Below are 14,806 nucleotides of genomic sequence, written 5' to 3' on the forward strand. Positions count from 1 at the left end.
CCCTCTGTTTTTTTAAAAGAGGAGGGTGACGGTGGTAGGAATGTAATTGTCTCCAACTTTACAAGGGTAATGGGTCATTAGCAATCCATAATCTGATTTTAGCTGGTATAGAGTAGATTATGAGTTTTTAATAATCTATCCATCTAGTTTTTATAATCTACACCATAAGCTGTCCTGTTTGGAGACAGAATAGATTATAAAAACTGGATTATATAATCTTGATGGTTCGAAACAGGGCCTAAGTCAACTTGAGAAACGACTCGTGGTGAACTGGAAATTTTGGGGAGTATCTTTTTGGGCTGGATTACTGCCTCTTATCCTTTAACTCATTATGTTTGGCTCGCTAAAGAAAATCCATTTCTAGCCCATCCCCAACACTTTACTCCTTAAAAATATTTTTCACAAAAAATTGAAAATCGATAGGTTTATAGGATTCAAACTACATTGCAAACACGGATATAACCATATATTGATAAGCTATATCTCAAGCCGGTCGAGAAATTAAAGATAAGCAATATCCTAAATATTGGTTTTATCTATTGTCATTTTGGATTAATTCGCTTGAAACTTGTGTACTTCCGGGAATTCCTTACTTTACTGCTCACAAGCTAACTAGGAAATTACATTGTTTATCCTTTTTTTTTACGGTCGGTGGGTGAAGGGTGGGGGGAGCTTTTAGAGAGATGTATCAAAACCTATGTTCCTAATCTAATTGTGAATCTTTGAGAGGTGATGCTCATCTTGGCAGATGAGAGCGTTGCCGGAATCGCAAACCAACCTGTGGTTGGATGGTTAGGAGGACATTGATATATCTTGTCCATCAGAGTTCAAGTACGACAGTTGACATTGGTCCTTGCATTTTCCTGATTTATTACAGGCATTCTGGTGATATGCATTCAGTGAAAAAAGATGTTCCCGTCTATTACAAAGGCATCTGTGACAACTTTGTCAATCTCAATATGATATTCCAGTTCAGTCTCCCAAAGGTGTTTATTGAGATAAGGTGTGCGTTCATGTATTTATAGAGGTGAGAGTCTATGCTTGTGTACGTGACCGCTTCCATTGAACTCTATTAAAAAAAAGAGCATTGCGAGAATCGAGAATCCCAAATCTCCCAAAGTATGGTAAGCACAACAGATGGCCGAACATTGGGGGCGAGTCTCGTTGGGGATGGAGCCTTGTCGTTTTGATTTTATGGAAAGAGATTGATTATCGGAATATTTTTGAATCACATCTTTATAAATCCTGTGCAATTTGAGATTTGGGAATTTGCAACTGGGGCATGCACTATACACGCCATTTTGTATGCAACTTTGATATTATTAAGGATCTGACTCACATCCAAAAGAACGGACACGCGTATGTACACAGCCGTGTGTGATACTTGATGGATGCCGCATAAAACGGAGAGATTGATCAATCAAACGTGGAACGTGCATGCAGCTGGGTGGCTAGCTAGCGTCCTCCACTTTGGTTTCTTTCGTCGTCTCCAACTTTTTTCTACAAGGACTCGTCCACGCATGGATAGATATACACCTTGAACGTGAAATATAGCCCCTTTTTTCACATCTCGATGATATTTCCGATATGCAAAATTAATGTCCTTAATTTTTTTAACATAATACAAACACAAACGCTCATATACATGCGTACATATTCATCCCTATAAACTCAAGCACGCATACCATATCCCTATGAGCACCTCCGAGAGATTGAACCGACATATCATCTTCAGATTTACAACAACAGTGCGGGGGAATTGTGAGGAACTTTCCATCGGCGACAACAGTGGTTTCTGTACAGGGCAATGCGCCCGCCATAGTCACCCGGAGCCGTCGATCTTCAATCCTCTGGCTCTCTTCTTTGCCTACCGATTCGTCAAGTAGGAAGCTACCCCAGCAGTAGATCTTCCATCCCACGTTTGCTGTGATTGTAACAGATAGTTCATGTTTTTATCGTGAGCACTGTAGCTCCGGTTCATGTCAATATTGTTCCTTTTCACTTTTTGTAGCTATTTAAACAGGGGAATTCGTGAGGAGAGGATTATTCTGGATGCAATCAGGCTTTGCCCTAGCGCCGTCGTGTTCCAGCCGGCCAAACCCTAGTTTCTCTTTCCTTTAGATTGGACTGAAAACCAACCATCGATTTGAGTGAATTTCTATCTTGTGTGTGAAACAGTAGCTAGAACTCCGACAGACTTAGAAGAGCTTGTCATAAGGTGCACTCAGTGCGCGGCCACACCATGGCGCCCGCGGTACCGGCGGGCCCTATGCTGGTCAATCTCCAACCAGAACCGGTACTATTGGGCATGCTATCGACAAGGTAAGGACATATTATATCTCTTTTCATCCTATACAAGGTTAACTATCTAAAAGTGCTATGCTCGGGTTTTCAGGAGAACGTCAATAAGGTAGCAAAGGATGAGGATACAGATAATATGCAGGTTGAAAAGGTGATAAAGAAAGACGAGGATAGAAACCCTAAGTCGATAGAGGTGATACAAGGAGATTCTATTATGGAGGATACAGAAAATATGCAGATTGAAGAGGTGATAACAGTACAAAATGATACAAATCTAGTGTCCGGAAAGGCTACACAACAATCCATTACGGAGGGTCCAGAAAACATGCTTTTTGAAGATGTCATAACCAAGGATGAAGATACAATCCCTAAATCAACAGAGGCGAGTTTTCTTTCTACATGGCATTACTATTCTAATTCTAATGCCACAAATCAGACTGTAATTTTTAGTACAATATCACACAAAAAATATCTCTAATGATATAATATTACCGTGTGTTTCAGGTACTGAGCAATGACGAATCAAGTGAAATACTCAACGATGGTGAAGTGGAGGAAAATAATTGCATGGAGAGCCCAGAATATACACCTCTTCTTGAAGAAAACATAGCAAAAAAGAGAGGCCGAAGATTCTGAACATACACAGGTGAGTTTGATTTTCAAACTATATCTTCTAAAATATATTTTTATGTGTTATATCCTACATAGGGATAATTCTTTTAATTTTATTTTTAGAAATTAACCAACAATGAAACAAGTCAACAAATGGTGGCAACTAAAGACAAGGTATTGGCAAAAACAATCGGCACGAAAGGGCGTGAAACTATAGAGGACGAGCTAACACAGCACGTGCATATAAAGAAGCATATATGACGACATAACAAGCCTAAGAATGCATAAGACTATGTTGTTTCTCCACAAGATACAGAACAAAACCTTTGATGTCCTAGTACTGCTAAATTATTGTTCTTTTGTTCATCATTATTAAATGTTATCTTGGCCATCATGACATATTATGCCTGGCGATGATTTGTCCGTCATAGAAACTATCATATCTGAACCAAGCGAAGAAAGACATTTAGTGAGCATCAACGACGCATTTCTGGAAAAAAAACATTTACCATTTCTTCTAACTCCTGGATAATGGGTTGGCGACGAAGTAAGTAGAATAATATTGCATTACGACAATAATATACTATTTGATTGTGAGTATGTGTCAGCTAATCTATTATTTATATTTTAAATTGTAGGTCATAGCTAGGCGCGTATATAAATTGCATGACTACTATTGAGCATCTACATGTAAGGTCAGGTGAAAGTGTGTTCTTAGAGAATGCATGCATCTCTAAAATGATAAAGCTCGGTAACTACCTGCCTTCAGATAACACGGATGATGTACCAGTATGTGTATTAAAGAGAGCTGAAAACTATTTGAAAATGATATGGTTACTCTTACTTTACTACGTATTTCTATGAATTAGAGCAAGAACGACCAATTCGTCCATATAGGAGTACAAGTAAAATAATCTTTTTCTTCAGATATTCATTCCAATAAACATGAAAGATGTTCACTCGTACCTATGTGTTATAAATGCCAGAAAACTATGTGTTCAAGTGCTTGACTCGCTAGGCACATCAATGAACCGCCAGGACCTTAATGATACGGTTAGTATTTAGTACTACAGTGAAGTCTGCTCATAAGAAGGTTTTTCTCTTGCCAATTTCTTGCTTGTGATGCTTATGCTTTTTTCATTTGTTGGTGTAAATGCTAGAGGGACTGTAGGATTTATTCAGATATGCATCCAAGCATATGCAATTAAAATACGATAAGTGGATTGATCTAAATGTTACAACATGGAAAAGGGAAGAACATATTAAGAACAGACCTCAAACGGATGGGTACGCGTCCTAACATAACTCAGTCCATTTTTGCTTATCAGGGTACATTTGTTCAATTCTTTTTTATCGAGGTTGCCCAGTCACTGACTGTGTGGTTCAATCATCATCATTTTATAATACTAATAATATTTTGTTCATATTTTTATTAATCATATCAAATTTTCGTAATCATCTAGGTCATCTTGTGGTCTTTGGATGTTAAATTACATGGAGTACTTCACGGGAGATAATTTGTCCAACACTCCCAAACAGGTATATCTTGCATCATACCATGATACTATTTATTTCATGGTTCACTTTAGGTTCGTATGACATATTTTAGAACAAAATTAGGGGTCATTTTAGTCGACTCGGAATTGAATGGTGATGATATAAGAAACTAGAACTTCGATGATGATGAGACCAACACGGATCCCACCGACTGTATGATTGTGGAAAGACCTCCTAACAAACCAAAAGCATCCAACTCATCATCACAAGTTGAGCTTAGCTCGCAATCATATATCCTTTCGCCGTCTGTCACTCCAACAAATGACAACTTAATAGACGAACTTTGCTTGTTCATGAGCATGGTTGATGATGTCCCGTTGCTAGAGTAAGACGCATTTTTCAAGTTCATTTTTTTTCTAATAAATTATTACTCTTGTATCACTATAATTGACAGAATTCCCATTTCAAAGGAGTGAATGGGTGAGAAGCTCTCACCCTTATCCTATTAGTCTAAGTTTGAGACAATTAAAACATATTAAAGAATGATGAGTACATGGATGCTGATTGTTTTAATATGGTTGTGCGGATACTAGCGTGCCACGACGTCCAACTTGCTAGAGACATCCGAGTAAACTATATGGATCTACGATTTTGTGTAAGTTATTATAATCATATATTACATTTTGCTTCATTCTAGTAATGTTTTCTTATATTATTGTAGTCCATGTCCCACTATGCACGAGTTCTAAGTCGTCGTGACGGCATGGACATTGCTATGTTGGCACGACTATTTGATAGCTGGCCTGATAGCAATGAGTATCATATCTCAGAATGTGATATGGTAAGATTTGAATTCGAAGTCATTGTTTATTTGGTCTTAATGAATGATAATGATTGTCGTGTTTCTAAATGTATGCATCAATGCAGGTTTTACTGGCTTTTGATATTCTTGGGCTATATTTATTGTTTGTCTTGGACCAACATAAAAAAGTTGTCTTCATTTTGGACCCACTTTAAGAAAGCATATACTTGAAAGTATGGTTAATGATCTAAACCTTGCTCTCCAAGTTGCAAACCGTGCCTTCAAGGACAACATCTTGACATGGAGATGCAAAGTTCCCATAGTACCCACAAACTCATACGGGTAATAATTTTGTCTCTCTTTTCTACACATAGGGTAATAATCTTGTCAATACATCACAATCTTAATTGATTCATTCAACTCACATGTAACATCTCATACATGCAGTCCCCTCTTTGGTTATTTGGTTTTCAATTTAATGCACTCATGGCGCGATGGAACATTACAGCTTCCGGTACCCAAGGTAAGTATTGACACCATGCTCATTCCTATACACGTTACACATGTTTTTTTAATAACAATGCTATATAATACATATGTTGGATGATTTTGAACTCAGGAAGAGATTTTTGGTTCATATTTTGAAGTATGAAGAGAATGAAGTTCTAAACCATATCCCGGTTTTAGAACGAAGCATTATAGACCGCATCAAAAGATGGACCTTCCAGAGCGGATCATCATCAAATAGTGACTACTAGGTTGCATATAGTATAGAAAATGCTTCACAATTTGTGGATATGAACAACAATTTTTTTACCACACGCATGGAAAGAAGCGGAAAGATAACATACCTGTATGTGTTTCACTAGTAATATTCCACAAATGAATGGCGATGTGATGAAGCCATGCATGTGGTGCATACAATGGCATAAGCATGAACAAAGTTTAGATGTCAATTGATGCATTCACATGCATTTCTGTGATAAAAAAGCGCAGATACTAACTTGGTTGTGACCCTGGAACTCTCGGTTACTAAGGCCCTGTTCGGCAATCCACCAGCTCCTTAAAATCCAAGGATCTGTGGACCACCTGGTTGATCGCTCCAACATTTTCTACTGCTGCTCCGTCCGCTCCGGGAGGGAAATCGAACAGACCCTAAGTGCCAGTAATAATGCGACATTACCCCGCCGCCACCATCCTTGGCGCCCCGGGCTTGCCCGGCGGCTGCCTCAGGCGGCGGTGAGGAAGGGAGGGGAGGGGGAGGGGGAGGCGGCTAGGGTTAGGAGGGAGGGAGGGAAAAAAAGTCATTTTTTCTTAACATGGACTGCTGTTTTTTTTTCATACACCATCCATACTGAGAAAAAAAGGCATATGTTGATTCTAATCACTAGACCACTAGTAATTGGGCGGTCCCAATGAACCGGCAAGCTGGAGGAAAAAAATCATAGAACATCGCTAGCTGCACAATAATAAAGGCTAGCTGTCGAAATGCTTAGTTATAGCATCCAAGCAAAGTGTTATTTGAAAATGCCACGAAACGGCTCCAGTCTTATACATGAAAATGCTCAAATTTTGCCCTTTTTAACTATAATGTTTAGCAAATGTTCATGAATTTATTAATAAAACATATTCATGTATTTTTTTTAAAAGGAGTTTTTAAAAAATATTTATTTTAAAATTTTCGTGAGATAAATATAGACACGAATTTGGGGAAAATTTCTTGCAAGTTTAAAAATATATTCATGAATTTATAACATGTTTATCATAGTCGCAATTGGATGAAAAATAACTTATGGTTGCGACCCACCCCTCGAAAGGAAACAGTTGCGACCTCCTTACAAAATAATGCAATTGTGGCACATTTACAAACTTGTATTTGCGACCCTTCCAAGAAAAAACATGCATTCGCAATCCTCACTTGAAAGCATGCGGTCTCCAACCCTTGAAACACTTGCATTTGCGGTACCTTAAAAAACATGCACACCCCATTTCAAAATATAGAGTTACAACCTTTCTTAAAAAACATGCAGCTACGACCCCACTTAAAAAATATGCAATTGCGGCCCCTCTTAAACCTCCTATTAAAACTATGCAGTTGCCTCGGAAAATTTGAAGTTGCCGGTTGCCTCGGAAAACATGCAATTGCGGGTTGCCCCGGAAAACTTGAAGTTGCGAGTTGCCTCGGAAAGCTTGCAGTTGCGGCCTGTTTTGTAAAACGTGCGGTTGCAATCTGTCTCAGAAAACTTGCAGTTACAGGCTGCTTCAGAAAAAACTTGTACTTGCGGTCTGTTTCGAAAACTTGCGGTTGCGAGCTGCCTCAAAAAACTTGCAGTTGCGGGCTGCCTCAGAAAACTTGGAGTCGTGTGCTGCCTCGTAAAACTTACAGTTCTGGCATGTTTTACTTGCAGATGCAATCTATTTCGGAAAACTTGCAGTTGCGGGCGGCCTCGGAAAACTTGCGGTTGCGGGCTACCTTGGAAAACTTGGAGTTGTCGGCTGCCTCAAAAAACATGCAGTTGTGGGCTGCCTTAGAAAACTTGCAATTGCGGGTTGCATCGGGAAACTTGCAGTTGCGTGCTACCTCGGAAAACATGCAGTTGCAGCCTGTTTTGTAAAACTTGCGATTGCAATCTGTTTCAAAAACTTGCAATTGCAGGCACCCTCAGAAAACTTGCAGTTGTGGGCTGCTTCAGAAAACTTGCGATTGCAGCCTGCCTCAGAAAGCTTGCGGTTACAGCCTGCCTCAGAAAACGTGTAGTTGCGGGCTGCCTCGGAAAACCTGGAGTTGCGGTCTGTTTTGGAAAACTTGCAGTTGCGGGCTACCTCTGAAAACTTGTAGTTGTGGGCTGGTTGAGAAAACTTGCGATTGCAGCCTGCCTCAGAAAACCTGCGGTTATAGCCTGCCTCGAAAAACTTGCAGTTGCGGGCTGCCTTGGAAAACCTGCAGTTGCGGTCTGTTTTGGAAAACTTGCAGTTGCGGGCTGCCTCCGAAAACTTGCAGTTGCGGTCTGTTTCGGAAACTTCAAGTTGCATCCTGGTTTGGAAAACTTGCAATTGCGGCCTGCCTCGGAAAACTTGCAGTTGCGGGCTATCTCAAAAAACTTGGGGTTGCGGCCTGCCTCAGAAAACTTACGGTTGCGGCCTGCCTCGGAAAACTTGCAGTTGTGGGCTGCCTCGGAAAACTTGCGGCCTGGCACTAATGTTTTTTGTAGACAAGTAATATAGAGCTGCCAGATAAACCACAACCTCCTACAATAAGAAATCACTGTATATAACAAAAAAATAAAAAAATCAGAAATGTGGGTACGTTGGGCACGTTTCCATAATAAATAAAAACTGTATATAGTCGTTGTACTAATGTTTTTGGGCACGTTTCCATAAAATGTGGTAGTTTTTGATTACATACTCCAAAAAACTACCTTGAAATGTATCATATTCCCACTAAACTTCAACCGAATATGGTATCATAACCCAAAACTAAACTTGAGCAGTATATGGAACCTATATTCCTATAATTAAACTGAAACTAAAAAAGATAAATGACTAAACTGCCAAAACTGAACTGTGAGAAGTAGATGCTCCTCCAGCCAACCTTGCGACTCCACACAACAATTATCAAGAAGTAAGCACTTGAAAAAAAAATTCTAGGAGATAAACAGAAGTGACAAGGGTGAACAAAAACACAGTGTCCAGAAAGTCTGTTGCCTATCACTTAGGGCATACATGTGTACTGATTTGTCTGATGATTATCCTGAAAGGGGTTGAAGAAAAAGAGATTGGAGACTGAATAAAGACAAACCGAAGGCTTGCGAGATAGATGATAAAAAGTGTGGATGTGTCTAAAGAAAAAAAGCATAACCTAGTACCTCAAAAATAAATAATTAAATACAATATTCCCTATAATCAAAACATCTACTGAAAAAAATAGACCCTGAATACATAAAAATGTATAACAGATCCTACAAACACCTACTCGAGAATAATGAACTAAGCACTAGAAAAAAACAAGATGCTTAAATATGGGACAAAAATGGACTACCACCCCCCATCTACAAATCCTAAAAAAAAGATAACGGTGCACATCATAAAAAATCTTCTGCTGCTTCCCAAAGGAACAAATCAAACAGTATCCTCACAGCACAAAAAATCTTCTGCTACTATCCAGAAAAAGAAATCAGACGGTATCCCCTCCATAACATCTGTCACAAATTGACAAAAATCCTATACCAACCCATCTTAGAAAAACATGAATTAACCTCTTAAAAACCACCACACATCACCTCCTATAAGACATAAATCTAAAAAAATCCCGAAGACAAAACCTTCTCACTCCATGCATCTACACGAACCCTAGAAAAAAAGCCAGAACAAAAAATGAACCACACAACGGGGGAGAAATGCCTCACTTGAACCGGCGGCGCAACGAACACCTCACTCCTCTTCCCCCATTCAGCTCTCCTCCCAGCAAATCTGAAGCTCGCCTCCTTCCAACGGACAGAGGAGATGTGGCGGTGGGAGACTGCAAAGGATAAAATGAGGAACCAGCTAACGACAACAACAACAGCACAAAACGAGCCTGCTAACGCTTCGGTTCTGCTAACGCATAGAAGAAAACGGGCCTGCAGAGTGAACAAACAAAAAACGGCCCACTACAGCAACAACAAATAACGGGCTGCAAACAAAACAGAGAAGTGGTTCAAACCCATGAATCGCGGCGCAAAATGATCGAACGGTTGAGATGGTGACTGAGACCAAACCTGAATCTCAGCTAGCTGAGTTTCAGCAATCCCGAATGATATTACCCGGGACTGATGCTGATCCAACGGCCAGAAACACATGGCATATAAGTCTTCAAAAATGTATTGAATATATCCGTTCAAACATTTGACTCACATGTAGTGCATTGTACACTGCCCCAAGCATACATGAGGTGTCCAAGTTTGGATTCTAGAACCATATTGCATGCTGCCAAATACGACCGTGGAAAAACGCATGCAACCTAACTATATTGTGGCTATAAATACCTCCACCGCGAGAGCTGCAGAGCAAGCCACAGTTCACCACCGCTGCACGCACGCACGCACACTACCATCACAATTCACAAGTCCTCCATGGCGTCATCTCACGTTGTTAGCCTCCTGGCCGGTCTCCTCCTTGCCGCCCTCGCCGCAAGCACAGACGCGGCCACCATCACCGTCGTCAACCGGTGCTCCTACACGGTGTGGCCGGGCGCGCTCCCAGGTGGCGGCGTGCGTCTCGACCCAGGCCAGTCGTGGGCTCTGAACATGCCGGCCGGCACCGCGGGCGCCAGGGTGTGGCCGCGCACGGGGTGCACCTTCGACGGCAGCGGCCGTGGCCGGTGCATCACCGGAGACTGCGGCGGCGCGCTGGCATGCCGCGTGTCCGGCCAGCAGCCCACCACGTTGGCCGAGTACACCCTGGGACAGGGCGCGAACAAGGACTTCTTCGACCTGTCCGTCATCGACGGGTTCAACGTTCCCATGAGCTTCGAGCCCGTCGGCGCGTCGTGCCGTGCTGCGCGGTGTGCCACGGACATCACCAAGGAGTGCCTCAAGGAGCTGCAGGTGCCGGGAGGGTGCGCGAGCGCGTGCGGCAAGTTCGGCGGCGACACCTACTGCTGCCGGGGCCAGTTCGAGCACAACTGTCCGCCGACCAACTATTCGAAGTTCTTCAAGGGCAAGTGCCCCGACGCCTATAGCTATGCCAAGGACGACCAGACCAGCACCTTCACCTGCCCTGCCGGAACAAACTACCAGATCGTCCTCTGCCCTTAAATTACGTCATTGGTATAATTACTGGGATCAATAAGGAATAAGGACTACTCTCAGTCCAGTTATGATCAGCAACCATGTGTATCAGCAACCATGTGTACTAACATATATGCATGCATGACTAGTGCGTGTATGTCGATCGAGTTGTCGACCAATAATAAATAAATTGTTACGTAATTATATGTATGGCGAACTGAGCTAGTAGATGGTTAGTTTTCTTGTGGTGGAAACAAACACAACGGGGTTCAAGTTCTTAGATTCGACACTAGTGACTGCATTTTTCTAAATTTATTCCAGTCAATCCGACAATGTCCGTTTGGTAAAAGAAGACGTTCGGCTAAGCATCTCAAAGATGCTCATAGAGGAAGGATGTGTGTGTGGGTTTGTAAGGCTGCTCAAAGATGCTCAAAACCAGTAAAATTTCTGAAAGAATTGTTGGAGTTTGTTTTAGCTGACGTTTTATTGAGGTGGTTAGGGTTCGATGTAGCTTGTCGGCACCTCTTCCTAATGCCATCTTACTACTATAACAATGGTCTTCTCAACATTTGTTGAGGGGGTCTTAAACTTCAGTAGTAGTAGGAGGAGGAGGAGAAACAGGAGTAGCAGCAACAGCAACGCTAATTCAATTTGGTCGTGGGCTCATCTTCATTGGATGAGCAGCAATATAATAAACATAGCATATTTTTTTTAAAATAGCACTATAATTTCAGGGTGACAAGTTGTATTCCCTCCGGTCATTTTAACTCCGCGTATAAGATTTATATCAAGTCAAATTTTATAAAGTATGACCGAATTTGTATTGAAAATAATATTTGTATACACCATAAAAATACTCCATCAAAGCATGTAGATTTTGTATTATAAACATTGATACTTTTTTCTATAAATAAACTTGATCAAATTAATGATACTTTAATTTAAGACAAAGCTTATATGCAAAATAAAAAGGACCGGAGGATGTATTATTAGAGACGGTTAATGTGCACCACATTGCATATGTGGGGAGCCACCAAACATTCATGTGCATACCTCAAATATCTTCTAGCTAGTTGTGGAACAAGGGGCCATATTCCACGTACGTTCGGCTGCTTGTGCAAGTTTTCGTCTAGTCTAGACAAGACTTCCACATGCATGATCATCACGTGACCTGATCGAGGCGTCACGTCACACACACACACACACTCATAACGTCCGGTGTGTGCCGAACTTTTCCTTGATCGGTCTTGACTATATACGTCGACCTAATGCACTAGCCATCATAATTTGGGATCTTCCATTGCAGAAGAAGACGAGATCAACGCTGTCTCATATGCAAGTTCTTGGAAGATGGTTATTGTACAGACGTGTGGATGGATAGAGACGAAGGACAGATCTCGGGCGGTGCAGTGATTTGTAGCGAAGAAACTGGCAAGAAATTCTTGGCTGGCCGTGTAGAAAATGTGGGACGCGACGAAACAAACCGCCCCGTTGCATTGCATGCACGCTTGATCGATCTCTCTCTCTCTCTCCGTTTTATGCGGCGTCCATCACGCAGCACGCTCGGCTGTGTACGTGCATGTGTCCGCTTTTTTTATAAAACCTCAAATATCGTCTGACTTAGAGCATCTATAGCAGACCCCGTATAATGCCTCAATTCAAAAAGTAACTCATGGGGTCATAGTTCTAGGATAGAGTCATAGGTCTGCCATACAGGTTCTACCCAAGGACTACCCCACACGAAGGACAGGACCCTAAGTCTGCCCCGACTGAATTAAGGAGTCTCCATCATCCAGTCGGTAACAGGCCCTGAATCATCCAGTCAGAGACTAGCATTCGGAGCCACCAGGCTAACCGACTAGATACACTCGGTACATCATAACCTCTCTGAAGGGAAACTGCCGTACGTTTCCGGGTGCATTTATTAGCATTTAGAGCATACGTTACCTGTAACGTATGCATTCAATCGCCACTACTCCGCCCCTGAAACAGAACCGTTGTGGAGGGCAGCGCACTCTATATAAGCCGCCCTCCCCCACTGGTAAAGTGGTTAGCAAATCATTGTATTCCATATTCCACTCGACAACAAGCTCCGAGAGCACTGAGACGTAGGGCTGTTACCTCCACCGCAGAGGGGCCTGAACTCATACAACCTCGCCGTAGTTAGGACTCTGCCCATCTCATTCGTACCCTACACATCTACTGTCAGGCTTATACCCACGACTTCCGGCGAGTTTGCGACTACTTCCTTTCGTCATGTCGACCGGTGGAGATTCGAGCATGGGTCACCAGATCTTCTTCGGCGCTCTCTCCTTCACCGTCGACGATTCGGCGTGGCTTCGGGAGGCGCCTCTCGACGTCGAGGTGCTTCCCCGTCGCGGGGCCACGCACTTCCGTGCCGGCGCCCGCGGCGTTCTTCTTCTCCAACAATCGGCTCCATTGTCGACCTGCACCTCCATCATGCGACGCAGCAAGCGGTCCCGCCGTCCGCGTCTCCAACGTTGGGTGCAGCATGCCCGAGCGCGTCAGATCGCGTCTTCTCAAGTGGCAGTTCTGGAGTCTCTTGTGGTCGCCTCGCGTTCCTAGCGCTCGGGCTCAGTTCCGACTGAGTTTCCTTCAGAGTATGCAGGTCGCGAGCCTGCAGCAGAAGTACACATGGCCAACTCCCATGAAGATCCCCGTCAAGCCGGCCGGAGCGAGCGCGAGATCGGTGAAGCATCCGGTGCACGCCGTCCACCTCGCCGTTCTGCCAGTCGGCACACTCGGCGGAGCAACGTGGAGTTGTTCCGCACACCTCTCCTCAACTTGGCTGCGGCTGCCAAGATTGCCGATTCCCTCCAGCCGACTGATTCAGAGGCAGGAAGGGGAATCGAGCAGATCCGAGCTCTGTTGCACACGGCGCAGCAGCAGAATTCGGCAGTCTCCCAGTCGCACAATCGGATCTACAATAGTTCCGTCCATGCAAACACGCATCGGTCGGTTCACAGCCCTGGTTCCCATCAGCACCACAGGGGAGGCAGCCGTTCCATGATTCATGAAGATCGCCGCCGCTCACGCACCCCTCAGCGGGGTTGGCCCTATGGGTCCCGGCATCATGACGATCAGCGTTCGATCGGCGACACTTACGACCCAAGACCCGACGCAAGAGGGCGAATCGCCCAGCGAAGGGTCGACAGAGGTCGAGCCCACCGCGATGGTCACGATATGGACCGTCCAAGTGGAAGCAGGACCATCGTGTCCGGCCCCGAGTGTTTTAGTCGAGCCATCCACTCGGCTGACATCCCGCCCAACTTCCGATTGGCAACGGGAATCAGTAAATTTACGGGGGAATCCAAGCCTGAAACATGGCTAGACGACTACCGAGTGGCAGTCCAGATCGGAGGAGGGGACGACCATGTCGCTATGAAGCACCTCCCTCTGATGCTCGACGGCTCGGCGCGAGCTTGGCTGAACCAGTTGGCCCCCTCAAGCATTTACAGTTGGGCAGATCTGGCCCGAGTGTTCATCAGAACCTTCGAAGGGACGTGCAAATGCCCTGCAGGCCTTGTGGAGCTTCAACACTGTGTCCAGAAGCCGAATGAGCCTTTGTGCGACTTCATCCAGCGATGGACAACTCTCTACCACACGGTGGAGAACGTCACCGAGCATCAAGCGGTCTGCGCATTCAAGGCAGGCGTACGGTACAGAGAGTTGTACCTAAAGTTCGGTCGAATAGGCGACATCTCCATGAGCAAGATGATGGAGATAGCGGCTCGCTATGCAAATGGCGAGGAAGAGGACCGCATCCGGAGCGGCAAACACAAGACAGTCGGCGATGTCGACGGAG

At 43.7% G+C, this 14,806-nt stretch overlaps 1 protein-coding gene across 1 annotated transcript; it reads left to right on the plus strand.

The window, feature by feature from the left end:
* The first annotated feature begins 10,250 nt into the window (after nt 1-10,250).
* LOC123395625 (pathogenesis-related 5 protein Cup a 3-like) lies at nt 10,251-11,190 on the plus strand. Its single transcript, XM_045090654.1, has one exon. It carries the CDS (start codon nt 10,324-10,326, stop codon nt 11,005-11,007), a length of 684 nt encoding a protein of 227 aa, XP_044946589.1. The 5' UTR covers nt 10,251-10,323; the 3' UTR covers nt 11,008-11,190.
* The last annotated feature ends 3,616 nt before the right edge of the window (nt 11,191-14,806 follow it).

Source organism: Hordeum vulgare, chromosome 5H (assembly GCF_904849725.1).
Source record: "Hordeum vulgare subsp. vulgare chromosome 5H, MorexV3_pseudomolecules_assembly, whole genome shotgun sequence".
Classification (NCBI taxonomy): Eukaryota; Viridiplantae; Streptophyta; class Magnoliopsida; order Poales; family Poaceae; genus Hordeum; species Hordeum vulgare.